General features: G+C 41.2%; 3 protein-coding genes across 5 annotated transcripts in view; all 3 read left to right on the top strand.

Annotated features, from left to right (window-relative positions):
• Positions 1 to 1,224: 1,224 nt before the first annotated feature.
• Positions 1,225 to 6,452, top strand: srp19 (signal recognition particle 19). The gene is made up of 5 exons (XM_057832328.1): positions 1,225 to 1,417; positions 4,138 to 4,213; positions 4,317 to 4,388; positions 4,458 to 4,566; positions 6,128 to 6,452. The coding sequence occupies exons 1-5, from the start codon at positions 1,380 to 1,382 to the stop codon at positions 6,256 to 6,258; spliced, it is 426 nt and encodes a 141-aa protein (XP_057688311.1). The 5' UTR covers positions 1,225 to 1,379; the 3' UTR covers positions 6,259 to 6,452.
• Positions 6,453 to 7,259: 807 nt separating this feature from the next.
• rsph14 (radial spoke head 14 homolog) lies at positions 7,260 to 14,734 on the top strand. 2 transcript variants are annotated; one of them, XM_057832627.1, is made up of 6 exons: positions 7,260 to 7,541; positions 13,306 to 13,408; positions 13,494 to 13,612; positions 13,700 to 13,931; positions 14,004 to 14,140; positions 14,201 to 14,727. In XM_057832627.1, exons 1-6 carry the CDS (start codon positions 7,367 to 7,369, stop codon positions 14,470 to 14,472), a joined length of 1,038 nt encoding a protein of 345 aa, XP_057688610.1. In that variant the 5' UTR covers positions 7,260 to 7,366; the 3' UTR covers positions 14,473 to 14,727. The 2 variants fall into 2 exon arrangements, with proteins under 2 accessions (XP_057688610.1, XP_057688611.1); XM_057832628.1 differs by having other exon boundaries at positions 7,337 to 7,528; positions 14,201 to 14,734.
• A 3,009-nt stretch (positions 14,735 to 17,743) lies between these two features.
• The window catches only part of LOC130912911 (dematin-like), a 45,667-nt gene continuing 36,497 nt past the window's right edge, over positions 17,744 to 26,913 (top strand). For both annotated transcript variants that reach the window (XM_057831054.1, XM_057831053.1), the window contains exon 1: positions 17,744 to 17,868. In XM_057831054.1, coding sequence (XP_057687037.1) covers positions 17,766 to 17,868 — 103 coding nt within the window. In that variant the 5' untranslated portion in view covers positions 17,744 to 17,765. The remainder of the gene's footprint in view (positions 17,869 to 26,913) is intronic.

The following is a 26,913-nucleotide window of genomic DNA, read 5'->3' as shown; positions in this document are numbered from 1 at the left end:
CAGATGGAAGCATGAAGTGCTCCAAAATCTCCTGATAGCTAGCTGCATTGACCCTGCCCTTAATAAAACACAGTAGACCAACACCAGCAGCTGACATGGCACCCCAGACCATCACTGATTGTGGGTACTTGACACTGGCTTCAGGCATTTGGCATTTCCTTCTCCCCAGTCTTTCCTCTAAACTCTGGCACCTTGATTTCCGAATGACATGCAAAATTTTCTGCCATCTGAAAAAAGGAGAAAAGTACTGTGGACCACTGAGCAACAGTCCAGTGCTGCTTCTCTGTGGCCCAGGTCAGGCACTTCTGTCACTGTTTCAGGTTCAAAAGTGGCTTGACCTGGGGAATGCGGCACCTGTTGCCCATTTCCCAATTTTTTTTTTTTTTTTTTTTTTTTTTTTTAAACCTGTCCTGTTCAGCTGTTTGACACAGACAATCCTGCCTCCCGCAGCCTAGCAAAGGAGCTACCCCCCGGGATCCAGGGTGGTCCCCCGGGTCACCCGCGCACCCATCAACCAACCTTCAGGGATGGCAAGAGGGGGTGCACCACAAACCCAGAAAAAGCATGTGATCATTTGATCACATGCATTTGTTTTCTTGTCCTTCTCTGCGTACTCCATTTTCACTAATTGTATTATTTTTTTGGTGTTCTGTAAAATGTATTATATTTGGAGTGATCATTTGTGAAAATGTGATTGCTGAAGGTACTTTAAACATACCTAAATTGTAAAAAAAAATAAAAAAATCCGAGAGTTCGTTTGCAATTAAAAAAAAAAAAAATTTAATTGCCCAAAACACACACACACACACACACACACATACACAGGCTCGGGATGCGTTAAATTATACAATTTTAAATTTAGCAGGACATATTTAATTATAGTATACAGTACTGTATTTTGTATTAAAATACATAGCTGAAAATTATTGTTTTTCTGTGTGGTAATATTACTCAAATATGTACCAAATTAATTCAGTTTTGAGTAAAATTATGATAACATTAGAACTCAAATTAAAAAACAACTCACTTTTCACATACAAAAAAAAAAAAAAGGGCGACACTTATCGGGGTGTGAGGTGTCCCTTTTTTTCAGGGAGTTGATAACCCTATTTGTCGGTCTTGTTGTCAACTTGATTGACGTGGGTAAGTACTAACTAACTAACTAACTAACTAACTAATTTGAGGGGTACGTTTGCTGATAGTGTCTGCTCCCACCGCAACGTATTGGGCGGAGCTTAAGCAAAGCATATTCCACACGGTGAGAACGTGCTGAGACTGAGAGAAACAAGGCAGATGAGAGTGTCTTTCACGACAATATCGTTTTTCTCTACACATAAAGGAAATTTAGCACTGCAAAGGCCATAACATAACAGCCAAACATGGCGCATTTAACGCAGAATCCCGCCGACAAGGAACGGTAAGTTGTTGCGATAGCTATCGAAGCTAAAGCTAGCTGTTGTTTGTTAACACCCACGTACACTTAGTTCGTGTAGTCGAATGTATGGCAATTGCACAATTATCAGCAGATGTGTCACACTAAGGATTTAATTGAAGAATCAACCAGTTTCCATGTGAGAGCAATTGGGAACGTTTTTTTTAATAACAGGACTGGTAAAGAATTCTAACCCTTTAGCAGTCGAAATTTGTCCCTACTCAGGACCCGTATACGGGTAGTTTAACGTGACGTGTCAAGGAGACCCCCATAAAACCTTTTTTTCTCCCCCAATTTAAAGCAACTGTTAAGTCCCCATAAGACGTGTTCATTATTAACTGAAGTCATTCGACTACAATTTTCTTAAATATTTATAAACAATAAAAAAGATGATGGAACAACACCCAGCTGCTTTAATTTGGTGGAGAACAAGAAAGCAATCTGTTTTTTTAGGGGGGAAAAATTGTATCACTAAAATGTATTCTCAAATCCTTGCATGTAATTGCACTTATAACTTATTTCTGCAATGTCAATCATTTGAATTAATATAGTGGCAGTGTGTGCTAAACAATTACAGTTGTTTCTAATTTTCTCCGTCTTTGAAAGTTCTCAAATTATCACAATTTAGTACAGAAATTAATGTGCACTATTTTGCGCCTTCTCGTTTTTCCCAACCCTAGTTGTCTGTATTCCCGCCACATAAGGACAGTGGAATTCTGTTGCTGAAAACATGTTGCCAGCTGCTGCTTTAACCGTTGACATTTTCTGACTGATTTGAGATGACTAGTTTACGGGTGTACTTATATTCCAATTCGCGGTTGCTACAGTGAACACCAGAACATTAAATTGAAGCGGACTCTGTAACTGGCATAAAGTTGCTAACGTATTGAGGCAAAAGAACAAAGACTTTATAAAAAGGATGCGGAGTTTCCAAATACTAGGCAGTAGGTCTAGAAGAAGACCAAACCGGAGGTTTATGGATATAGTTAAAGGGGACATGAAGTAGTTTGTGTGAGGGCAGAGGACATGGTTAGATGGAGACACCAGATTCGCTGTGGTGACCCCTGAAGGAAGAAGCCGAAAGAAAGAAAAGTAGATAGTTTTGTCATCTATAAGAACTGTTATTATTATAACTCTTCTTACCAAATCAAATCTAATTTATTTCTATTGCCCTTTACAAAAACCCGAAAGGTCCTCAAAGTGCTTTAAAACAATGACAAATATAGTTCATGATAAATAAAAGGAAGGAAAGCTCTATACAATGACATTAAGAAAAAATGAAAACAAAAATGCATCGCGATAAAAGTGAAAACGGCAAATAAAACCGATAAAATCCGAAAACATAAAAAAATAAAACCTTAATAAATCCAGGCTACGCTAATCTGGAGAAAAAGCGAGTCTAAAAAAGTGTCTTTAACCGTGATTTTAAAAATCCTAGATTCGTAATGGTGCGGATTTCAGGGGGCAGGCTATTCGACCTTGGAACTTGCAAAAGATGCTGGCCAGTAGAACAAAGAGCCCTGCCAGAGTAAAGGAGGCTTAAAATCTCCGATAAATAAGGAGCCTGGCCATTAATAGAATTAAAAAAAAAAAACAGTAAACGTTTGAAATCAATGCTAAAATGAACTGAAAGCCAGTGGAACGATGATAGCACAGGGGTAATATGTTTATGTCTGGGTGTCCCGGTTAAAAATCGAGCAACAGTATTTTGAACAAGTTACACATGTGAAATAGAGGACTTGGGAAGACCAACATAAAGTGTATTGCAGTAGTCCAGCCTTGTGCTTATAAAAGCGTGAATTGCTTTTTCAAGGTAGTGCCGACTAAGAAAAGGCTTCAGTTTGGCCAAGAGACGGAGCTGGAAAAAACTTGCTCTTACAACAGAATGAATTTGTTTTTCAAAGTTGAACCTGCTATCGAATATCACTCTAAGAATCCAAGATTATTCTTATTATAATATCTGCTGAGATCCACCTTGGGACATTTCTCTCCGAAAACCCTCTTGTAGGGTCAAATCGGTTAGACAAGTGTGCAGCTATTTCGTTCGATGTCAAGCCATCTGTTTTCATTTTCACTATTAAACTATTACATCTGCATAGCCGTCCAAAGCCATTGTTCGAAGACGTGGAGTACCCACGCTAATTATTAGCACCAGGGATCGACAAGGCCCTGCTGCAGCCGCATACTATTAATTTATCAGATGAAGAACATCGTCTTCCGGGTCATGGTTCATTCTATAAGTGAAATATTAGTTTTTTTTTTTTTTTCAACTCCTGTTTAATAAATATTGGAAAAATATATTAAGGCTTGTTTTCCGTTATGGAATTACCAGTTTTTAATCAGGAAACAGGAGACGATTCATTCATCGTTTTTTGATGACGCACATAAAAACAAAAAACGCAATCGGGCTCGTTTTCAATTTTTTGTTTTCTAAAATTACAAGAAAAAGTGACAAAACCAGACACTGCTACGATGCATGCTCACTACACATAAAATGTCACACATTGGAAACGTGACGAACACTCTTCGCATTTTGGTCTCGTCAGACAAACTGGCATTTGTATCGTTGTTTTTGTCTCCGAAAACACGTTATTAGCTCGTTATCGTCTCTTCATCGTCTTGAAAAATTTTCGTTATCGTCGTCGTTAATGAAAACACTGGTTTGTTCAACAATTTAGACTATATTATGTCTGTGTTTTGTCCAGGTTCATCTGCCTTTATCCCGTTTACATCAACAGTAAGAAAACTCAGGCTGAAGGACGAAGAATCCCTGCTGAGAAGGTGACAACATTCATACATTATATCACAAGCCTTTTTAAAATTTATTTAAATGTATTGGTGTCAGATATTGTATGACATAAAGTAGAGATGTCTGTCCATGTAGGCAGTAGAGAACCCTTCGTGCGCAGAGATCCGCGATGTCTTGACAGCTGCCGGTGTGAACGTCCTTGTGGAGGTAACAACTCTGCTGGGCAGGAAATTACCTCATAATAGGAATGGCAATTGATATTTTTCTGGTGTCCAGAACAAAATGCATCCTAGAGAGTGGAACCGCGACGTACAATTCAGAGGTCGAGTCAGAGTTCAGCTCAAGCAGGAAGACGGCAGTTTGTGCAACAATAAGTTCTCTTCACGTAAGTGCACGAAGCAGGAAGTGTACGGGTTTAGGGATGGCCCGGTCCCGTTGCGTGACAGAAATTATTTTTTTTAGAGCATCAATTTGGGTAATATAGGTTTTTTTCTCTCTGATCTGAAATTGTAAAAGTTGAAAGTGATAAAATAATTGAAAGGTTACCAAGAAATTGTCAATTGGAACAATAATTGGTTGTTTTATAATAAACCATGGATTAAAGTACTCTGAATATTCTGTGCCAGAATTTCAGTGTTTGATATTTTTGTCAAGATCTGTCGCATATACACGGACACGCAAGGAATAAATAGCCCATTTATTTATTTTAATGAGATGAGTTGGAGGATAGGTTTTCATATAGCTGCTCATTCATTATACCGGTGTTGTTTTTGGTAGCCCTTTTAATTTTCTTCTTTGTCTTTTGGATGAAATAATAATTTGTTATTTCAAAATGTGTTTGTCTAGTTTACGTTGATGAATACTCAAAATGTTTTCTTCTGTAAAAATCCAAAGGTTTTAGTCCAAAAATAAATTTAAAAAAATAAAGGTTTCCAACAATTTTGAAAGAACATTGACAGACGAGCGCATATTATAGCGTTTACAAAGACGATGCCAACTTGGTGAGGGTTTTCCAATGTTTTTTTTTTTTTTTTTTTGCAACCAGAAGCATCGAGCACTACTACTGTAGGTTGTAGCCGACGCCAACAAAACAAAAACAACAGTTTAAGAGAACGCATGCTACGCTAAAGTTAATGCTGGTGCGAATTCTGCTAACACTACGAGTTACATATAGTGTGTGACTGATGATTACTACGCAAAGACCTTTAAAGGCCAGAGCATAATTGCTTATTCTCTCTTGCCATGATAAACAAATCTTACCATGTGTTTCAAAACAAGCGCAGCCTGGCTTGAAGTACATAATGAACACGAGTGAGGGAGAGGTGCAGCACAGGACATGTCACATGAGTGTCATGACCCAAATGCTGCTATGATGCAGGCAGACCAAAAAGTACAATAAGAAAATGCCACACATTGTGAACATATGACTGAAACGATGGCGCGTTCGTGCCCCGGACGAAATCTGGCATTCGTCTCGTAATGTTTTAGTCTCTCAATACACGTTTTTAGCTCGTTATCGTCTCGTCATATTCATGAAAACATTGTTTATCAGCTAAATATTTTTGTCATTGTGGATGGAAACAACAATGCTGAAAATGTATAATCCAATCTCGTGACTTTGTTTTCATATGCAAATGACTCCGTTAATGAGAAACTGAGAAAATACTGTTTCAGACAGGATATCATTTTTTTCGCTTGGCATAATTGGTACTGGAGTAGAATCTGGTTGAGTAGTGGTAGCTACTAGTAGTACTCATTAGTTTCTTGTAATAATTAGCTCTATTAAAGTAGAGCTTTTCGATTTCTGGTGTTGTAAATCTGTTCTCTCAACAATGCTTCATGTATTTCGTGGTATATTTATCTATAATACTTTCAGGCATTTATTCTTTCTTCTCCATGGGAACAACAAATACACACTATATGATTCAATTTTTGTGTCGTTTTAGGCAAAGATGTTATGTTGTACGTATCCGAGATGATTCCCAAGTTGAAGAGCCGCACGCAGAAGAGTGGCGCTGGTGAGAGCAGCTCGCAACAGAGCGATGGTGGGAAGAAGACCAAAAAGAAGAAGAAGTGAAGCCTATTCATCTTTCTAGTCTTACCACACCCATCCCCTCAAAGAGCAGATGGTTTGCACCAAACTTCAAAGAAAAACTGAACTCGTTTTGTTTTGGAATCCTTTGCCAGGCCCAGGAAAGCACTGCATTGCTTCCTGGTTTAGAACTTTCATTTGCTATTAAACAGAGGAAGCAAGAAGTGTTTTCTGATTTTTGTCAAGAGAAAATATTTAATAAAATGTTTAATTTAGTTCAATTCAAAAGGTTGAGCATGAAATGGGTTTTTGAACAACATTAGATTTGCTGATCTCATCACAATGTATACATCACTAGTTAAAAAGAAGACCACAGTTCTTTGGGAAGTTTCTACCTCAGAACTATGAACTATTTTTTTGTCTGGACAACTGCAGTCATCTATTTTTGTAAAATTTGCAGATAGGTAGACTGATGTTCAAAATAGACCTTGCTCAACTAAAGGTTGGAGAATCAGATTTAATATTTGAACTCAAACCAAGAACTAGATTTAGAACCAGAAGAAGAAATAAAACTCGAACCAGAAGTTAAATGTGGACACAATTTCAAACCAGAAGATCTAAGAGCATAATTTGAATTACAATTAAAATTACAGTAGCTCCAAAATGAGGAAACCCAGTAGAATCACAACTAAAACAAACGGAACCAGATTCAAAACCAAAATTAAAACAAACCAAAATCATACCCATGACAGCTAACCAGAACCAAGATAAAAACAGGAAGCAGAATTAACTACAAGTAACCTGAAATTAAAATTAGAACAGGTAAGAACTACAACCAGATCTAAAATCAAAACGGAATTAAGTCATACATCAAAAACTCCTTTCCAAAACTGCGCTGCGTTTGCTGTTGGTCATATGATGCCTCCAGCCAGGATTGAAAACCACGTATTTTCGTGTTTATTTTTTTTTTTTAAATAATACTATGCCTCGTGGGATGTTTTTACGACCGTTCCTTGGCAACGGTTACCACGTGAGCAGTTGAAAACAGATCATAGCAAAGGCACCTAAATGACGTTAGAAATCCAAAGCAAAGAGCAGAGAAGTTCGGTGAACGATAGTAACTTTTTGATCGGTCGCTATCGCGAAGGACTAAATGACGGGCGTTCATCTCGACCCTAGCCGGGCTCCAGTCGCCTTCGGGCGGCTTGCCATCCCGGAGCTCTTCGCCCAGTTGGTGGAACCCGACGCAGCCGGGAGGCTGCGCGCCCTCGCCTCACTATGCGACGTCACACACGATCCGGAGCGACTTTACCAGGTAGTCAGTGAAGGTAAATCGGCATTTGAAGTCTTGAACATTGCAACCACAAGTGAAGTCAGTGCGTCCCGCAGTGTTCGATGAATCAGATTTCCCCCTTAACTGATGGTCCCGATCATTCAAAAATATTCAAAATATGTTTCGGACAAGGGGTGTTCAATCTACAGCCCGCTGCCCACTTTTTTGTGCCCGCAGCTAATGATGAAAATGTAATGTTAAATTCGGCACAGCAAGCTTAAATTCATGCTGCACTCTGTTGCACTTCACATTTTAAACACTAGATAGAGCTAGCCATTTAAAAAGCGCCTCCATTACCTCATGGGTCAAAACCTGTCAGGTTGAAATCAATGTTTAGGAAACTAGAATTTCGGGATTTTCTTTTACAGAAACATAACTTAAAAAAATATCCAATGTTTTTTTTTTCTTCCCCTAAACCTGTCCTGTTCAGCTGTTTGACACAGAGAATGGAAGTCTCAGTGTCCGGTTGGTCTGAACAGTTTTAACGTTTCACATTGAGAGTATGACATACTCCCATTGTGATCATTCAACATACCTCATTTATTATGACAAAGCGAACAGGAAGGGATTATAGGGGAACAGAGAAAAAGAAACACAAGAAAAAAAAAGGAAAGAGAAGCAACAACAAGAAATACATTGAACGCCTACACTAACTGTTAATACGTTGGTGCTATCGTCAGCCAGATGTATTTACGGTTGACACCATATGGTTGACCAGGGAAAGAAGGGGAGGGGGAGACTATAAGCTAAGTGTTTGGGAGGGGTAGAGTACACAAATCAGCACTGTGATCTAGAACCCAGTAATCGTGTGAATACCTTGTGAGTGTAAGCCCGTTGCCAACTGACCCTATGCCGCCCCACCGCCAATCCTGGCACCAGGACCCCCCACCCGAGCGCGCCTAATCACTACCAGCTGCACGCGAGCCCAACCAAATACACGACAGCCAAGCAGATGAGCGGAAAACGCCGTGCGGGTGCCAACCAAGGGCCACGGCCCCCACCCAGCTAGCCCGGGGAGGGGGGGCGGACACGGGTGTGTGTGGTCCCCTGGGCCACCCGCGCTCCCATCAACCGGCCTTCAGGGTTGGGAAGAGTGGACGCACCACCAACCCCACGCCCACCCAGCCCAAGAGCCACCGCCGCAGCAGCCCCCCAACTGGCTCAGCACCCCACGGGACCCCCAGCGGCCCACCAAGCCCAGGGCAGGGCAGGGTCCCCCCGCCGGAGCAGGCGACATCCAGCCGATACACCGGCGTCCAACCAGCGACCCGCGACAGAGCGCAGGGCGGATATTCAGGAAGAGAAGAGAGGGGAGGGCGGAGGCAGGCGAGTGACGAGGAGCCGCCGTGGGGCGACGCGAGATCGGAGCCCCGACCTCCCTCCACTCCCGCGGCTGGCAGCCCATGCAATGGGGAGGCCACGTCCCGGGAGCCACGCCACAGAGAAAAAGTGTGGGACCCACTTACCACCCTATTACTGTGGCTGCCAGGTTCCCGGCTGGCAGCCATTACCCAGCATCATGATGGGATTGTGTGGGGAGGGTAGTGCAATGTATGCATTAAAATAGGAGAGCTCGGCCTGGGGCAGTGGGACCGCTGCATGGAATTTCTGCGCAGCCGCACGTCCCACCACCCTTTGCCACAGCTCTCCCGTGGAGTATGATCTGTGTGATGTGTGGTGTGTTAAAAAAATCTTGGTGTGTGATGCATTAAAATCAGGGGGGAGCCGGCCAGGACTGTATGACCCCCTCCCAAGTTACTCTCCCTGGAGGAATGGATGAGTATGTAGGTGCGAGGGTGAAAGATATTTGCAGTGTAAAAAATATCCGATGTGATAAATTAAGCTGTGACATTTCCTCTTCTGCAAACTTTGTTTCACTCGTGTAAATATAAATATATATGGCGGAAAACACTCAGGTGACTTGAAGTTCGCTCTGAGACACCCAGTTTGGCCAAATTTCAAAATTGTCCGATATGCACTTGTAAGACATCATTGGAAAGCTTAAAATCTCAATTTTCTGGGGAAAGAAAAAATTTGAACAGGAGGGCATTTAAAAACAATGCAAATCAAACACTGAAATCCTAACTGTAGGTGAGAGCATGAGCGAGCATAATTAAAGACACCATGATTTTAACGAGATATTATCGCGCACTTACCTTGTTTCGATCGAAATACTCCATGTAGCATGCATTACCAAGTGTCAAAACACAGATGTGAATGGCTACAGCCGGATTTTGGGGGGGATCTTATGGGTGAAACATGGTAATATAACAAGGGTAGCGATGCAGAAATCGCAGACATCAAGGAGTGGTCAAGAAATTATTTTTCATATAATTACCCTTTTAAACATTTTTTTCTTTCTTTTTTTCTTCAATTTTTCTTTGTTTGGATCGATTTTTTATCATCCAACATATCGGGGAAAATGCGACAGCAACAAAAAAAAAAATACAATTAAGCGATATTTATGAGGTGGATATCCGTGACTTATTTACAGACACCATTTTTTTCATTGTGACGTAATTTGTTTAACAGTCTACAATATGCGAGTGGATAATTTTTTTAAAGTGTTTTTTTTAACCAAATATTAAACATTAATTAATGATTCTAAGCTAAAATGACAGACATTTCAAATCATAAATATAATTACTTGCCTTCTTTTTATGGCTGGGTTGCGGTTGCGCAACATCTGTAAACGGGGGTTTCCAGGGTAAAACGGACAAATTACAAATAGTTTGGGGGCTTAATGCGCCATGAATCTGCTATGGCAGCATACATATTGTTCTATCAAACACAACTGTTCTTTTGGCTTAAAATACAGCAGTTTACTTTAAAGAGAGGTGCAAGAGCAGAAACTGCTTTTTCAGTCTTGTCTGTGTTTTCCGCCGTATACAGTGTTGCAATGTCCTTATAACTCTGCAGGGTATCTGCAGGGTCTTTAAAAGTCTAAAAAGAAGTCTAGAATCCAATAAATTGCTGTTACTTTACTAATTCACTACTACTACTATTACAAGTAGTTTTGTGCTCATTTGTATCACAGTGTGAAAGAGCTGTGAATAAATTCCTATACTTTACAACTCCTTCCTACTTCTTACTTTACTTCTGTACTTTTTTTTGCTGGTATCGATGTGAAATAGGTCTTAAATTTTATTCATTATGGTCTTATAAAAGTTTTAAAAAGTCTTAAATTTGGCTTGTTGAACCCAGCAGAGACCCTGCTCTAGATTATTTTTGTGTATATCCCATTATTTATTCACTGCCATTTTAACTGTGAAGGTTGGCATTAAGCAATCATTTTTCCCTGCCATTGGCAGCGATACATGTCCAATCCAATTTGACTTGGGGTACGCCCTCCCAGTCAACATGGATTGGACGTCTATCGCCGTCAATGGCAGCAAATGAGTTACTACTTCAATATAAATACATTTACCTGATCTTTCCTAACCGATTTCAATTCTCTGTTGAACAAATGAAAGTGGAAGGATTTTAAGTTGGCCCTAGCATCTTGAGATTTTTCTGAAAGCGGCCCACGGAGAAAAACAATTTCAACATCCCTAGATTAGGATAGTTATGGATGAGCGCAAAATCCAAATAGGAACTTTTTTACCTTTTATGGAGTGTTTACAGCTTTAGCATATAAATCGATCTCTACAACAACTAGTTCCCAAGACGTACATACAATAAAAAATGATAACATGGCTTAATGTACTCCTTGGGTTCATATTACAAACATATCCTGCACGTTTTAAAATAATGCCTTAATTCATTTTTTTCTCGTTTTTTTGTCCTCACCTGTCCTGTTCAGCTACTCAAACACAGAGAATGGGAATATGAGTGTCGTACTAGACTGAATCGTTTTAGTGTGCCATGTGGGAGTCTGACGTACTCCCATTGTGGTTGTTCATATTGTTTTATTTATAAGGAGAAAGCAGATGGCAGGAAGAGGTTTTGTAGAGAAAAAAGAAAATGAAGCTGACAGAAGAGAAGAACAAACAAAAATACATCATTAAACACATATGCTACCTATGAACGTAGAAGTGCTACCGTGATCTAATTATAATTACCAGTGGACACCGTGAGTGTGTGTGTTGGGTGGGGAGGGGGGGACTGAAGGAAAAGAGGGAGGAAGGTAAGTTGGGTGAGATGTACACAATTCCGGCAATGTAGAGTGGGGGATCCAGTATTATGAAAATCACCTCCAAGTGTTGATAGGTTGACATCCTACTCTTTGCTACCTGATTGCTAAACCTGGCACTGAAAATCTTATGTACATGAATTGGGCCAGTTGCACCTAGTCATGCGTGAACCCACTTGGACGTATGATAGTAATGCAGAAAAACGGAAATGCAACGGGGCCCGTCACCTGGTAGGGGAGCGATCGTGGAACGTGCCCCAACTTGCAGCTCCAGAAGATGGTTCGTCGGCTGCCCCCCGGACCATCCGTGCCCTCATCAACCAGCACTTAGGGAAAGGACGAGGAGATACTATCCCCCCACCCCCCCCAACACACACACCCATTACCACACACCCATCTGGGCCCCCAGCCACCACCCCAACTCCCTGCAGACTGACTAGGCCCCTCCAGAACCTTAATATGCTTCTTACGAAGCCACTCCTTGGTTATTCTGGCTTTCTGGTTCGGGCCATTGTCATGGTGGAAAACCCAGTCATGACCCATTTTCAATGCTCTAACTATGGGAAGGAGGTCATTCCCCAAAATCTCTCAATACATGGCCCAGGTCATCCTCTCCTTAATACAGTGCAATCGTCTAGTCCCATACACAAAAGAAAAAAACCCAAAGCATGAAGCTACCACCTCCATTCTTCACAGTGGGGATGGTGTTCTTGGGATGATGCTCATCATTCTTCTTCCTCCAAAACCTAAGTGGAATTAAGACTAAAAAGTTCCATTTTGATCTCATGTGACCACATTACTTTCTCCCATGACTCCTCTGGATCATGCAAATGGGCATTGGCAAACTTAAAAACGGGCCTGGACATGTGCTGGTTTAAGCAGGGGAACCTTCCGTGTCATGCATGATTTTAAACCATGAGGTCTTAGTGTATTACCAAAAGTAACCTTGAAAATGGTGATCCCAGCTCCTTTGAGGTCATTGACCAGCTCATCCTTTGTAGTTTTTGGCTGATTCCTCACAATTCCTAGGATCATTGAGACCCTACGAGGTAGATCTTGCATCGAGCCCCAGTTCGAGGGAGATTGACAGTTATGTTTAGCCTCTTCCATTTTCTAATAATTGCCCCCTAATTCTGTCCAGCCTTGTAGAGGTCTACAATTGTGTCTCTGGTGTCTTTGGACAGCTCTTTGGTCTTTGGTCCATATTTGGAATTGGAATCTTCCTGATTGTATGGGGTGGGCAGATGTTTATATACAGCTAACCGTCTCAAAGGTCAAAAAGTCTGACTCAAAAAGTCCACCTCCACTCCATTTATTCGTTGGACTTTTTAAAAGTGACTAACAGGTCTTTGAGGCTAACAATTCTGGTTAATAGACAGGTTTTCAAATACTTATTTGCAGTAGTATAATACAAATAAATTGTTAAAAAATCATACACTGTGATTTCTGGATTTTTAAAAGATTGTTTCTGACAGTGGACAAGCACCTACCATGAAAATTATAAACTTGCCCATCATTTCTTAAGTGGAAGAAAAATCGCTGGGTTTTCAAATACTTATTTAACTCACTGTATGACTTGCGGACCTTCTGAATAAAGAACATTACAGTGCATTTACTGGCTATGCAGGTTTTCTGGACCAGTTGGAGGTTCTGTTGAAGGATGAAGATCCAGCAGTGAGGACTAGAACCTGTGAACTGCTGCATCTCATCACCAGCCACAACATTGGAAGGTGACCATCGTAAAAACAAAACAGTTGCATTTCTGTCATACTACCAAGCATGAAATACTCAAGCATTACACATGACTGTCCCCAGACAAGCCCTTCTGTGCTCACCCCTCCTGGCACGTCTTTCTCAGCTGCTGGACGACCCATCCCCCATTTGTAGAACCCGCGCCCACCGTGTGATGAACAGCCTGGCACTGCTACCCGCAGGTAGGCGGTGCATCAGACAGAGACAAAAAAGACAACTTTGACCCTGAGTCCTCGCTTGATTTGGTCTGATTTGGTCTGGTCCGGCAGGCGCCAATGCTTTACAGGCTCTGGTTCCCAAGCTTATGCTAAAGCTGGAGAAGGAGCAGGAGGAGAAGGAAGAGGAGGTGCAGGCCCTGCTGCTCTCCACGCTCAGCTGCTGCTCGCGACTGGATGCCGGACCGGCGCTGTCCCACCGCGGTGTCACGCTTATTGGACGCAAGCTTTCGCACGCCTGCTCCAACATCCGCAGAGAGGCGGCTGGAGCCATGATGGCGCTCAGGTTCTTGCGATCCGCCGAGGTTAAATGCATCACAGGACTCGTAGTGACAGCCGACCGCATGTCCTGATGCAGTGTTCCAGTGGAGGGCAAGCGTCAGGTGTGTGAGGCGGGAGTTCTTCCTGTCCTGGCAGACTTACTGCGGGACCAGGATGTAGATGTGCAGGCAAATGCGGCGGGTGCCATCATGAACACGGTGGTCATCACTACAGGTGATGTCAGCCTCCCTCAACTGCCAGATCCACGCCGGACAAACCTCGTTTGTTCTGTAGGTAAGCATCAGTGTTTGGAGCTGGACGTCCTCCCAGTCCTGCTACAGCTTCTCTCAGAACGCAAACAAGACGTGGAAGAGGAGCAGAGGCGGAAGGCGTTAGTCCTCTACTCGCTCAGAGCGCTCACCTCATTGGCTGAGGCCCCCGACGGACGCCGACGTCTGCTGCTTCAGCTGCCTCTCCTAGTGGGGAGAAGCGAGGCGCCCGAGGAGGACGCCGACATCCGCCGCGCCGCTTGGAGGGCTGTCAATGTTGTCACCTGGACGCCATGATAAAGCTTTCTTCTTCTTCAATAATGGAATAACGAACGGTGCTGTAAATCTGCTGCTAATGATAATGCAAACAACCAAAATAATGAAAGAATGCTTAAGTGTCCTAATCCCGAGCACTGGATTTGAAGGAAATGGAAGTATCTGTCAGATTACTGCTATGATTTTTTAAAAATCATTCGGCCCGTATATCTGTGTATTTGTGTGGTAGATTAAAAGGTTGATGTATAACACAAAAGCAAATTCCTTATAAAGAAGTTGTATAATTCTACAGTACCTTTCAGACATGCTCCAAAGTCCAGTGATGTGGCAGTGTTTAAGCGCTTCATGCTTAGCTCCTTCCTGAGCACTGTGACTGCTTAGCTCCTTCCTGAGCACTGTGACGGCTGGAAATACACCCAAGGAGGATCCATATTTGTGGTGTTCCATCATTCTTTCTGATTTAACGGCCAAATATTTTGATTTGACCATTATTTCAAAGAAGGAAGAAGATTGAAGTGTGTCTTAAATACATCCTCAGGTTTGTCGTCAATGAACTCACATGTCGTCAGTTAACCCAATGGTCCCCCACCGCCTGGCCAGAGACCGGTTCCGGTCCGTGGCACATATGCTACTGGGCCACACTGAAACTATAATTTAATAATGACCGTATTCTGGCCTGTGCGTCTTGACACACCAATCTGCCTGCCTACTCTATTGACTAGTAGAGAGATGTGGATGTCGCCCTCTCGTGGTGGCCACCATTACTGGGGTGTTTACACACCTCAGTAACAGCCCAGCATCAGTCAATGTAAACAGTAACTTTAGTTGCCTGCTGAGGGATTCAGGCGGCACACCTCAGAAATGGCAGACAGGGTACTTCCGGTCATTTTGCTCGAATTAGTCAAACCTAAAACCTAAAAAACAGTCGTCTTTGGACAGCTTTTACGGGGAAAAGGCCACCTGACGAGTCAGAATAGGAGCCTATACGCCAAATCCATTCTGCATAATATGTGGCCAAAAGTTAGCAAATGAGGCACTGAAGCTTTCAAAGCTGTTTCAACTCGAGGCTAGGTACCCTGGAATAATGGATCAGCCTTTGGAATTTTTTTAAATAAAAAAGTGCAAGCACGAAAGTACAGAAACAATTAGTGCCAACACATCAACAAAAGTGAATGCACTGAGAACATCATACCTCATGGCGAACCGTGATGCTAAAGCCAAGAAACCTTTCATGATTGGAGAAAAACTTATGACTGCAAACAAGGATATTTGCCATCGTTTTAGGAGAGGCCGCTTTTAAAAAGGTGGATTCTGCATCTGGTGAGTAACATTTTCCCTGCACTTAACGTTTGTTTTTAGCTTTGTCGTGTTATTTTGTATTTACTGTATTTTTTTGCCCATGGAAAAAGGCCCATATCTCACCGGTCCCAAGTACAAAAAAGGTTGGCGACCACTGAGTTAACCTATCGGAGCTTCCAAAGTCTTGAAAGACATAGTACTTTTTGTGTATGTAAACTTTTGACTTCCAAGGAAATTCTCAAAAACAATTTACATAGCAGAGATGTTGAGTGAGGAAAGATGACAAAGAGTGTCGTCTGATTGGCTGTTTCGATGCCTTCAAGGACCTTCTGAATTGCATTGTGACTCACTGAGGTCAGTGCACTCATTCAACACAACATACTTAATACACTTACAGTGCCCTCCATAAATATTGGATTTATAATAATTATGTGTTTTTAGCTTCTAATATTTTTTTTCTCTAAATAATATGGGACCTTAACAGAAAAAAAGAGAAAAATTCAGCTTTCAATACAAGTGCGTTTATTCAGTGGGGAAAAATTCCCACATAAAGCAATAATTATTTGACATCAAAAAATGTGTGTCACAATTATTAGCACCCCTGGTGTTAATACTTTGTACAACCCCCTTTTGCCAACAAAACAGCACCTAATCTTCTCCTATAATGTTTCACAGGATGGGAAAAGACAGAAAGAGGGATCTTCAGCCATTCCTCTTTGCAGAATCTCTCAAAATCATCCAGAGACCTGGGTCCTCTCCTCTGTACTCTCCTCTTCAGCTCACCCCACAGGTTTTCAATGGGGTTGAGGTCTGGGGACTGAAATGGCCATGGGAGGAGCTTGATTTTGTGTCTGGTGAACCATTTTTGTGTAGATTTGGCCATATGTTTAGGGTCATTGTCTTGTTAAAAGACCCAGTGATAACCCATCTTCAGCTTTCGGGCAGAGGGCAAAAGATTTTGATTTAAAATGTCCTGGTATTTCAAAGAATTCATGATGGCATGCACCCTAACAAGGTTCCCAGGGCCTTTGGAAGCGAAACACCCCCACAGCATCACTGACCCACCCCCATACTTCACAGTGGGTATGAGGTGCTTTTCAGCATGCGCATCTTTCTTGGCACGTCAGACCCACTTAGAGTGTTTGTTGCCAAAAAGCTCAATCTTGGTCTCATCTGACCAAAGCACACGGTTCCAGTTGAAGCCCCAATACCGCTTGGCGAACTCCAGACGTTTGCGTTTATGATTGTGAGTGAGGAAAGGTTTTCTTCGTGCATGCCTCCCAAACATTTTGTTGGTGTGGAGATAGCACCTCAGGTTGGATTTTTCTCTTTTTTTCCATTAAGGTCCTACGGAGCCCACCGGGTGCCAGGATAGAAAAAATAAAAAAATTATAGCTAATCTACCCACAGTTTAATAATCTGTGGGTACAGTTTACTAATCTGTACCCACAGATTACTAAACTGTGGGTACAGATTAGTAATCTGTGGGTACAGTTTACTAATCTGTGGGTAGTACTGACAGACAGTAAACCCACAGATTACTAAACTGTACCCACAGTTTAGCAATCTGTACCCACTGATTACTAATCTGTACCCATACCCACAGATTACTAAACTGTACCCACAGTTTGCCTACAGATTGCTAAACTGTGGGTACAGATTGATTTTTAAATATTTTCTACCCTGGCACCCGGGGGGCTCCGTAGTAAGGTCCCATATTATTTAGAAGAAAAAAAAATATTAGAAGCTAAAAAACACTTAATTTTTATAAATCCAGTAATTATGGAGGGCACTGTATATTTATTAAGTGATTTATTCCACTATTAATAAAACAACATTTTGAATTATTTCTTCATGTACTTGTAGTTTAAAATATCATTCACAGTTTATCTTCATGGCAACGTTTTATAATAATAACAACGTGTGTGTGTATGTCATGTTTTAAAGAGCCCCCTCCAGGCAATGCACCCCCCGAGGCTGCGACTAATGGACTGCTCCACGCGCACACGCGCTGCATGAAGAGGCGGGAGCGAGTGCGGAGGTTCACTCGCTTGCGGACTCGCCTCGCAGGAGCCGCTGGATGCTGCTCACACGCGCGGGACGCGCACGCGCACGCAGGTAAGAAGACTCACCTTTCTTTAATGACGTCACGTGACTCACCTAACGAGACACGTTCACGTCTATATAGTGAGAGATCAAAGCCATATTGCGGCTATAGTTGACCTGTGCGCGTGCGTGGCGAAATTGACTTGATAGAAGATGCGCGAGAACGAGCGCCCCCCGCAAAAATGTTATGTTAAAGGCATGAAAAGCGACGCATGTCGCTTGTTTCATCGTCGTGATGATTGATATACCGTATGTGATGATAATGTAGTGACGTAAGAGCATGCGTAGGGGGAAGAGCAGAGGAGAGGCGGATTTGTTAGGAGGAGAGAATCAGTCTCTGAGAATGCTTTTATGTAACACACGCTCACGTGCACTCAAACGCAGGTATAAACCCAAATTCGGAGTGTCAGACCCACTCAAAAGAGGCGATAAAAGACACAATACTGTAGAATAGAACACCTTATGGTGACATTTTGTCTTGCTTAAAGACGCACGCTGAGTGATGACTTATCTATTAAAATATGGTTGGTAAATTGAAACATTCATAGACATACAAAAAAGCCAACGCTGAATGTTTTTATCTGGTCGCCATGTTGGCGTTGTGACGTTTTTTTTTGACGTTGTTTGTGGTCAACCCTTTCAGGGACAGTGGTCAATACAGTGGACAGCGATTCAAAAGTTGACATTGTGGACCCTAAACCAGGGGTGTCAAACACATTTTGTTCGCAGGCTACATTTATGGCAATTAGATCTCATGTTGGCTGGACTAGTTTATTCTTGACCAATTAAGTTAACTCATTGGTTGCCATTGACTGCGCTTTACGTCCAATCCATTTGGACTGGGAGGGGCAAATGTCCAGTATAAGTGAATTGGATGTCAATCACTAGCCACGTTTACATGCTGACTTTTATTCATACCGATTCAAATCATTCCGAATGGAAATTTCACATCAGCTGTTTACATGTCACTTCATCTATTCCGATCCAGCGTTTACAGACTGCCTTTATTCCGAAAGGACGTTTGACAACTGCCGTCTGACATGCGCAGATTAATCAAAACAAAGCGTCACGTTGCAAAACATGGAGATCGATCGTCAGATCAGCTGCTGTTTTAACTTTTCGAGTGGAAACAAAACTTCAGAATGATACGCCGTTCATTTAAAAAGTTGTGTGGGTGCGCTGTGCGTGTGCTTGGAAGCCATGTTGCAAGTGACGTTACTTACGTCACCGAGTGACGTCACCACGTCAGTACGGAGCGTGTGCAGAAAGAACGCAACCAGACACCATTCCGCTTCCCTGTTTACATGATATAATTTCACTTCTAACCGGTTTGGGAAAAGGAATATTCCACCCCTGTGAATCGGAATGAAATTCCATTCGGTTTGGGCCTGTTCATTCCGAATGAGGTGCAACTGACAATTGCCACGTTTACATGGAGCCAAATATTCCAATTACAATCGGAATATTTGTTCAAACCGAATAAATGTGTTCCATATAAACACCTCATTCGGAATGAACAGGCCCAAACCGAATGGAATTTCATTCCGATTCACAGGGGTGGAATATTCCTTTTCCCAAACCGATTAGAAGTGAAATTATATCATGTAAACAGGGAAGCGGAATGGTGTCTGGTTGCGTTCTTTCTGCACATGCTCCGTACTGACGTGGTGACGTCACTCGGTGACGTAAGTAACGTCACTTGCAACATGGCTTCCAAGCACACGCACAGCGCACCCACACAACTTTTTAAATGAACGGCGTGTCATTCTGAAGTTTTGTTTCCACTCGAAAAGTTAAAACAGCAGCTGATCTGACGATCGATCTCCATGTTTTGCAACGTGATGCTTTGTTTTGATTAATCTGCGCATGTCAGACGGCAGTTGTCAAACGTCCTTTCGGAATAAAGGCAGACACATGTAAACGCTGGATCGGAATAGATGAAGTGACATGTAAACAGCTGATGTGAAATTTCCATTCAGAATGATTTGAATCGGTATGAATAAAAGTCAGCATGTAAACGTGGCTAATGACACTGACTGAAAGAGGATTATTCACAACCGGTCCTTCTAGTCTAGTTCCAGTTATTTTTCAGGGATTTCTGGGATTCATCCTGTTCATTTTGGGGCACTTCCAGGTGATTTCCTGTTGATTTGGTGTCACTTACTGTTTGGTTTGGGGCATGTTTGGGTCAGTTCTTTGTTAATTCATTAGATGCCATTGGCGGTGGTAGATGTCCAATCCATCTTGGCTGGGAGGGACCGAACGAACAACTGTGATTGCGGACTAGGCATGTGCCGGTATGATATTCTGACGGTATGATAACCTTAAGCCAAAATATCAAGGTTTCACTGTATCACGGTATTGCAATTACAGCTCTAAAATATGGTATCTGGGTTTAAAAAAAGTGGGAAAAACACTTTTTTCCATTGAACAAGATTTTTATTTTCAAAACATATTAGCAAATTGGAACATAAGTATAATGTTAAGTTAAAATAAATTTAAAAAAATAACATTAATATGAATGCAGTCCTTTAGGTGAGGCTAAGCCCACAGCCACAGCTCAACATTATTACCATCAGAACAAAAATGATTATTTTCCATAAGAAGCACGTGTGTATGACTCGTATCATGTTTACATCATACACACACGCTTTCTCAACACAGACTGTTGCCAGAGAGGAAAAAAGACCACGTTTTACCACCACTAGACACACTAAACACGCCGGAGTTAACTCTCATAGCTGGTGGGAAACGTTCATGACAGTGTTTACTAACCTTTAAATTTTGTGTGAATGCGAAATCCTATTGGAGGTATTGCCTCCTTGGCAGACACGCGTCGCAAACATGTTTTACATGTCGGTTGGCCCTCCTATTCTAAGCCGCAGCTGCCTGTAACTTTTCTGTAACTGAAGTATTCCCATACCAACGATTTCGTTTTCATCGTTGAGGGAAAAAAAAAATTCAGGAGTTTCACCACCTCCAGCCTTCGTGTACCATAGCTGACTCACTGACACTGAGCAACAACCGTTGGGGGAGGGTTGAGCCTTACAGCTGAAAGTGAGGGATTTCTCCATGCATTTTTGGGACATAAACAATCGCTAATACCTTAGGGACGGTATGACGGAATTTTTTTGCTGTTTTCAAACTTTGATGTTTGCATACCACGGTATATCTTGAAACCGGTAATCGGCACATGTCTACTGCGGACACAAAAGTGAGCCAAGTGTAGTAGTAGTGCACGCACTAAATTACACAGATCTCCAGTTTTACTGCACCAATGTCAGAATAAAAGCATGTGATTTTGTATGAACAGTATGAACAAGCTACAACGTGGCTGTCTGACAGAACAACCTCGCCCTGGGGCTTGATTGGACCACCTGATGGGCCGCTTTGAGCCCGCAGGCAGTAAATTTAATACCCATGCTCTAAACCATAGAGCAATTGACTATTTTGAAATTTTTTAATAAAATCTTAAATATCAGCAATTATTATTATAAGTTTCTTAATTATTATCAATTTATTATATACAGTATGTAAAAAATTATGAACACATTTACACATTGATACAATGTGAATAAAAACTAAATGAATACAATTAAAATGAATAAAAACAGGAATACACACCAGTCACAACCCCAAGTAACACCTTAAAGTTGATTGTTTTTTTTCACAGAATTTAACTCATTGCATGAAATAGACATCCAATTCATTTAAACTGGGAAGACTGCCTATAAATGCTCATGTTACAGTACCATTCAACTCGCCCAGTCCAAATGGATTAGATGTCTAGCGCCGTCAATAGGCCCCAGTGCGTTAAATATATTCCCTGTAAGGGTTCAAATGGATTGAATGCCTACTGGTGACAGTCATTTAAATTTACAACAGAATGGGTCAAAAAGGCTGCACGATTGGACGTCTGTCATTGTCGATGACACTGAAAGAGTTAATTGTGTTGTCACATCACGCACAATGTGTGTCTATGTTGATAATGATAGATTACAGCAGGGTCCTGAAAGTGGGGTATTTGGTATTGTGGTATGCAGGCTCCCAGTGGCAGGCTGGAAAAAAAAATTGAACATCTTCGGGTACTGTAGCATATCCCAGTTAACTATGAGCAGTAGGCGGAGTACACCCAAAATCAGTTGCCAGGTAATTGAAACTTTAGCTGATTAAATATGATTGAATTATTCATGAAAAAATATATACGAAAAAGAAAGAGTTATAATAATGAACTCATTTTAATGACAGGTTAAGTTCCAAACACGGAACCATTATCAGTGCACTAAATTTACGTACACATTAGCTCAGCTAATGGCTACCAGAATGGAGAAAGAGGATTAAATAATCACATTTCATCTAAAACAAAATAATATATATGTGTTCATCTTTACAAAATTGACCAACATCATTTTTGCTATGGTGATTTGGAGTTTTAGGCCTCTCAAATAACCATTTATTTTCCTGCTTTTACCAGAAAAATAAAGATGAGCACTTTATATCATTTTTTTGTCTTCTTTTGACCATTTCAATGTTGGAGTATTCTGAGTAAAAAAAAAAGTCATAAAATGGCACATTAATTTCAGATACTAGCCCAGATTGTTTTTCTATGGTTTGAAGTGAAATACAGTGTATCACAAATGTGAGTACACCCCTCGCATTTCTGCAGATATTTGAGTATATCTTTTCATGGGAAAACACTGACAAAATTACACTTTAACACAATGTAAAGTAGGCTGTGTGCAGCCTCAAAATAACTAAAAATATACCCATTAATATCTAAACCCCTGGCAACAAAAGTGAGTACATCCCAGAGAAACTACGTACATCTCTAAATGTCCAAATTGAGTACTGCTTGTCATTTTCCCTCCAAAATATCATGTGACTCGTTATAGGAGTCCTGTCAGCATTGCTGCAGAGATTGAAGAGGTGGTGGTGGTGGGGGGCTGGGGTCAGCCTTTTAGTGCTCAGACCATATACCGTGCTCTACATCAAATTGGTGTGCATGGCTGTCACCCCAGGAGGAAGCCATCTCTGAAGACGGTACACAAGAAAGCCCACAAACAGTTTGCTGAAGACATGTCAACAAAGCACAAGGATTACTGGAACCGTGTCCTATGGTCTGATGAGGCGGGCGGGCTTTCTTGTGTACCGTCTTCAGAATAGGCTTCCTCCTGGGGTGACAGCCATGTACACCAATTTGATGTAGAGTGCGGCGTATGGTCTGAGCACTGACAGGCTGACCCACCACCTCTTCAATTTCTGCAGTAATGCTGACAGCACTCCTGTAACGAGTCACATGACATTTTGGAGGGGAAATGAAAAGCAGTACTCAATTTGGAAATTTAGGGATTTATGTAGTTTCTCTGGGGTGTACTTACTTTTGTTGCCAGGGGTTTACATATTAATGGATATATTTTGAGTTTTTTTAGGGTAAAATAAATTAACTCTAACATATAAGCTGCACACAGACTACTTTTCATTGTGTCAAAGTGTCATTTTGTCAGTGTTTTCCCATGAGAACATATACTTGAATATCTGCAGAAACGCAAGGAGTGTACTCACCTTTGTGATACACTGTACAATTAGTTGCATTTTGATTCTGTTTTATTCATTCATCCACTAGAATCCTTTCAATTGAAATCATGTAACTTCTTGAGACAAATATTGCTATGCCATGACTCAAGATTAAATAATTACAAAGCCTCCAATTAATTACCGTATTTTCGCGACCCGTGTTAAAAGTCACATTCTCAGTTGCGGGTGCCATTTCTGTATTAAACATATACACAAGACGCTCCATTTTATTGGGCACAACATATGGTAACCCACATGCTTGCTAAGTTTTTAAAAGTCAGGGAGAGCAAAACTTAATTCAGGTGTGCTTGATTGAAGTACTGCTGTTTACCACTGTACTCGTGTTACTTTTTGATCAATCATCCACAAAACCATCAAAATCCTCACTAATGTATCCAAAATGAACAGAGTTTGTCATCCAACACGTCCCTCTCAGTGTGAAGCTTTTGCGAAAGCTTGATCTACAGTGCAAGCAGACATGTTAGCCCAGGGGTGGCCAAGTCCAGTCCTCGAGAGCCCCTATCCAGCTTGTTTTCCATGTCTCCCTCCTTGAACACACCTGACTCAAACGATCAGCTCATCAGCAAGGTCTGCAGTAGCCTGATAATGATCCTGATTATTTGAGTCAGGTGTGTTGGAGGAGGGAGAAATGGAAAACAAGCTTGATAGGGGCTCTCGAGGACTGGACTTGGGCACCCCTGCGTTAGCCCAAGCATCCACAATCCATTGACAAATGGTGGCGTAACTCGCCCGATTGGCAGGCGGGCTGTGGAACAAATGAATCAAATTATAATGTATTCTGATGGGAAAATCCCGCTTGACATGGAACCATTTCGATTTACAAACCAGGTGCTGGAACGAATTAAATTCATATGTAGAGGTACCACTGTATTTGTATTTGTATTATTGTGGATAAAGTAAAAAAAAAAAAAACATGTACACCTTATACATTTTCTCCTGTCCATCACACGCCAAGGCAAGGCAAGGCAAGGGATATTTATTTGTATAGCACAGTTCAACGCAATGCCAGTGTAACGATTTCATCACCGGTGTAATATGGTCCAGTTTCCCTGTATTTGTAAGGACTTTGGCAGCAGCATTCTGTACTAGCTGCAGCTTCCTGACTGATTCTTTTATTAAGACCTGTAAATATACCTTTGCAATAGTCAATCTACTGAAAATGAATGCATGCGTTTGCAAGTTTTTCCACATCTTGTTTAAACAGAAGCCCCTTAATTCTGGCTAGGTTTAGGTGGTTATAGGCAGATTGATGAACTTTACATGGCTGTCAAATTTGGGTCTGAGTCAATAATTACGCCAAGATTTCTGACTTGATTTGTAGCTGTTAGTGACATTGTGCCAAGGTGAGTGCTGATCTTTTCTTTTTTGTCCCAAAAATGATCACCTCCGTCTTCCCCACATTTAGCTGGAGAAAATTCTGGAATATCCATTCATTGATTTGATGAATGCATTTACTCAGAGAGACTAAGGGACTATAATCATGTGAGGACACAGAAACATAGAAACCCCAGAAACACCCTTCTGATTGGTAGATGACGGCCACCCTAATGCCTTTTCCCTATATAAACAACATGACGGCATGAAACGCACCCAGACAGTCAAACGGAGAGCGCATCAAAGTAACACAGCAACCTCTACAGATTTTTGAATTTGGTGTACACACAAGGCACTCTACATTATAAGGCACTTATAAGGTCCATTTTGGAGAAAAAAATAGACTTTTAAGTGCACCCTATAATCGTGAAACTATGGTAGATAATTTTTTTAAAATGAAGTCCCACCCCTACTTTTAATCCATTATATTGACACATGACACCATTACAATGACTTTATGAAGTACAGTTGTTTATCAGTTGTATTCATCCTAAAGGTTGGCATTTAATGTTTTAGAATTAAAAAAATATATATATATATTTAGCATCAACTGAGTGTCATCTCTTTGATCTCAATCCTTAAAACCCTTACCTTTTTTCTCGAAATATAAGTGCAGTCTAAATGCGTGAACTGTGGTTTTTGAAAATATATGAAATAGCTGGATTTTGGCATTGATGGTGGTACTTGGAGCACTTACTGTAGTACTTCTTGAGGTGGTACTATCTGTCAAATGGTTGACAGCCTTAAAACAGCATTCACCAGAATTGTCAAAACCACACAAAACTCATGCGTGTTCTTAAAATGTTCAACATACAGTGATCCCTCGCAACTTCGCACTTCAAACTTCGCGCCCTCAGTCCATCGCAGATTGTTTTTCAATTAAAAAAAAAAAAAAATTCAGTATTTTATAGAGCTGTCCCGATCCGATCATGTAGTCTCTCACTCTCGCTCCTGCTGCTTTTCCAGGTCAGGCTGTGCACTGGAGTTGTTTATTAAAGTTAACGATGTTTGACAGATGTTAAAGGTTTGATCTGGCCAGAAACGCTGGGAAGCCCAAACTTGAAAGTGCCGCATGCGTCAATCATCATTTAACTTGTTAAACAGTTGCTGTGGCAACTCCTTGTGTGTAAGTGAGCAGCTCGAGCAGATTTGAGTGGACTCACTCAGTGAAGCATTTACTAAAGACAGCATTTTTCTACTTTATTCTTGTTTAAAAATAATTTGGTGGGACAGTAAAATGTATAAAACTTATCATAATTATTATATTTGAAGTGCTTAGAAAACATTAAGCAGTTTCTGCCCTTGCACTCCTCTTTCAAAGAAACTGCTGTATTTTAAGCCAAAACAACTGTTGTGTTTGATTGAGCAATATGTCTATATGCTGCCATAGCAGATTCATGGCGCATGAAGCCCCCGAACTATTTTTAATTTGTCCATTTTACCCTGAAAACCCCCGTATACAGACATCGCGCAACCGCTTTTGTTTCAACCCAGCCATAAAATGATGGTAATTAATTATATATATTATTCAAAATGTCTGTCGTTTTTAGCTTAGAATCATTCATTGAGGTCTCATATTTTGTTTAAAAAAAAAACACTTAAAAAATTATTCGCTCACATATTTCAAACTTTTAAACAAATTATGTCACAATGAAAAAAATGGCGTCTGTAAAAAAGTCACAGCTATCTACCTCATAACTATCGCTTAATTGTGTTTTTTGTTACTGTGGCATATGTTAGATGATAAATAAATGATCCAAACAAAAAAAAAGTTGAAAAAAAAACCGTTTAAAAGGGTAAATATATGGAAAAGAAAATCTCGACCACTCCTTGATGTCTGCGATTTCTGCATCGCGACCCTTGTTATATGACCATGTTTCACCCATAAAATCCCCCAAAAATCCAGCTGTGGCCACTCACAGCTGTGTCTTGACACTCAGTGATACATGCTACATGGAGTTTTTGGATCGAAACAAAGTAAGTACGCGATAATATCTCGTTAAAGTCATGGCGTTTGTAATTCTGTTCTCGCGTGCTCTCACCTCCAGATAGGGTTTTGCTGTTTAAAAAAATTATTAAAAAAAAAAA

The sequence above is a fragment of the Corythoichthys intestinalis genome, chromosome 3 (genome assembly GCF_030265065.1).
Source record: "Corythoichthys intestinalis isolate RoL2023-P3 chromosome 3, ASM3026506v1, whole genome shotgun sequence".
Lineage (NCBI taxonomy): Eukaryota > Metazoa > Chordata > Actinopteri > Syngnathiformes > Syngnathidae > Corythoichthys > Corythoichthys intestinalis.
Note: the sequence above shows the minus strand (reverse complement) of the source record. Positions and strands in the feature narration are given on the sequence as shown.

What these genes read in the sequence shown, in the direction of transcription:
- rsph14 (XM_057832627.1), top strand. Translation starts at nt 7,367, where the DNA reads ATGACGGGCGTTCATCTCGACCCTAGCCGGGCTCCAGTCGCCTTCGGG. An exon ending in TTACCAGGTAGTCAGTGAAG is followed by an intron (nt 7,542 to 13,305) that starts GTAAATCGGCAT and finishes CTGGCTATGCAG; the next exon opens with GTTTTCTGGACCAGTTGGAG. An exon ending in ACCAGCCACAACATTGGAAG is followed by an intron (nt 13,409 to 13,493) that starts GTGACCATCGTA and finishes GACTGTCCCCAG; the next exon opens with ACAAGCCCTTCTGTGCTCAC.
- srp19 (XM_057832328.1), top strand. Translation starts at nt 1,380, where the DNA reads ATGGCGCATTTAACGCAGAATCCCGCCGACAAGGAACG. An exon ending in AATCCCGCCGACAAGGAACG is followed by an intron (nt 1,418 to 4,137) that starts GTAAGTTGTTGC and finishes TGTTTTGTCCAG; the next exon opens with GTTCATCTGCCTTTATCCCG. An exon ending in GTGTGAACGTCCTTGTGGAG is followed by an intron (nt 4,389 to 4,457) that starts GTAACAACTCTG and finishes TCTGGTGTCCAG; the next exon opens with AACAAAATGCATCCTAGAGA.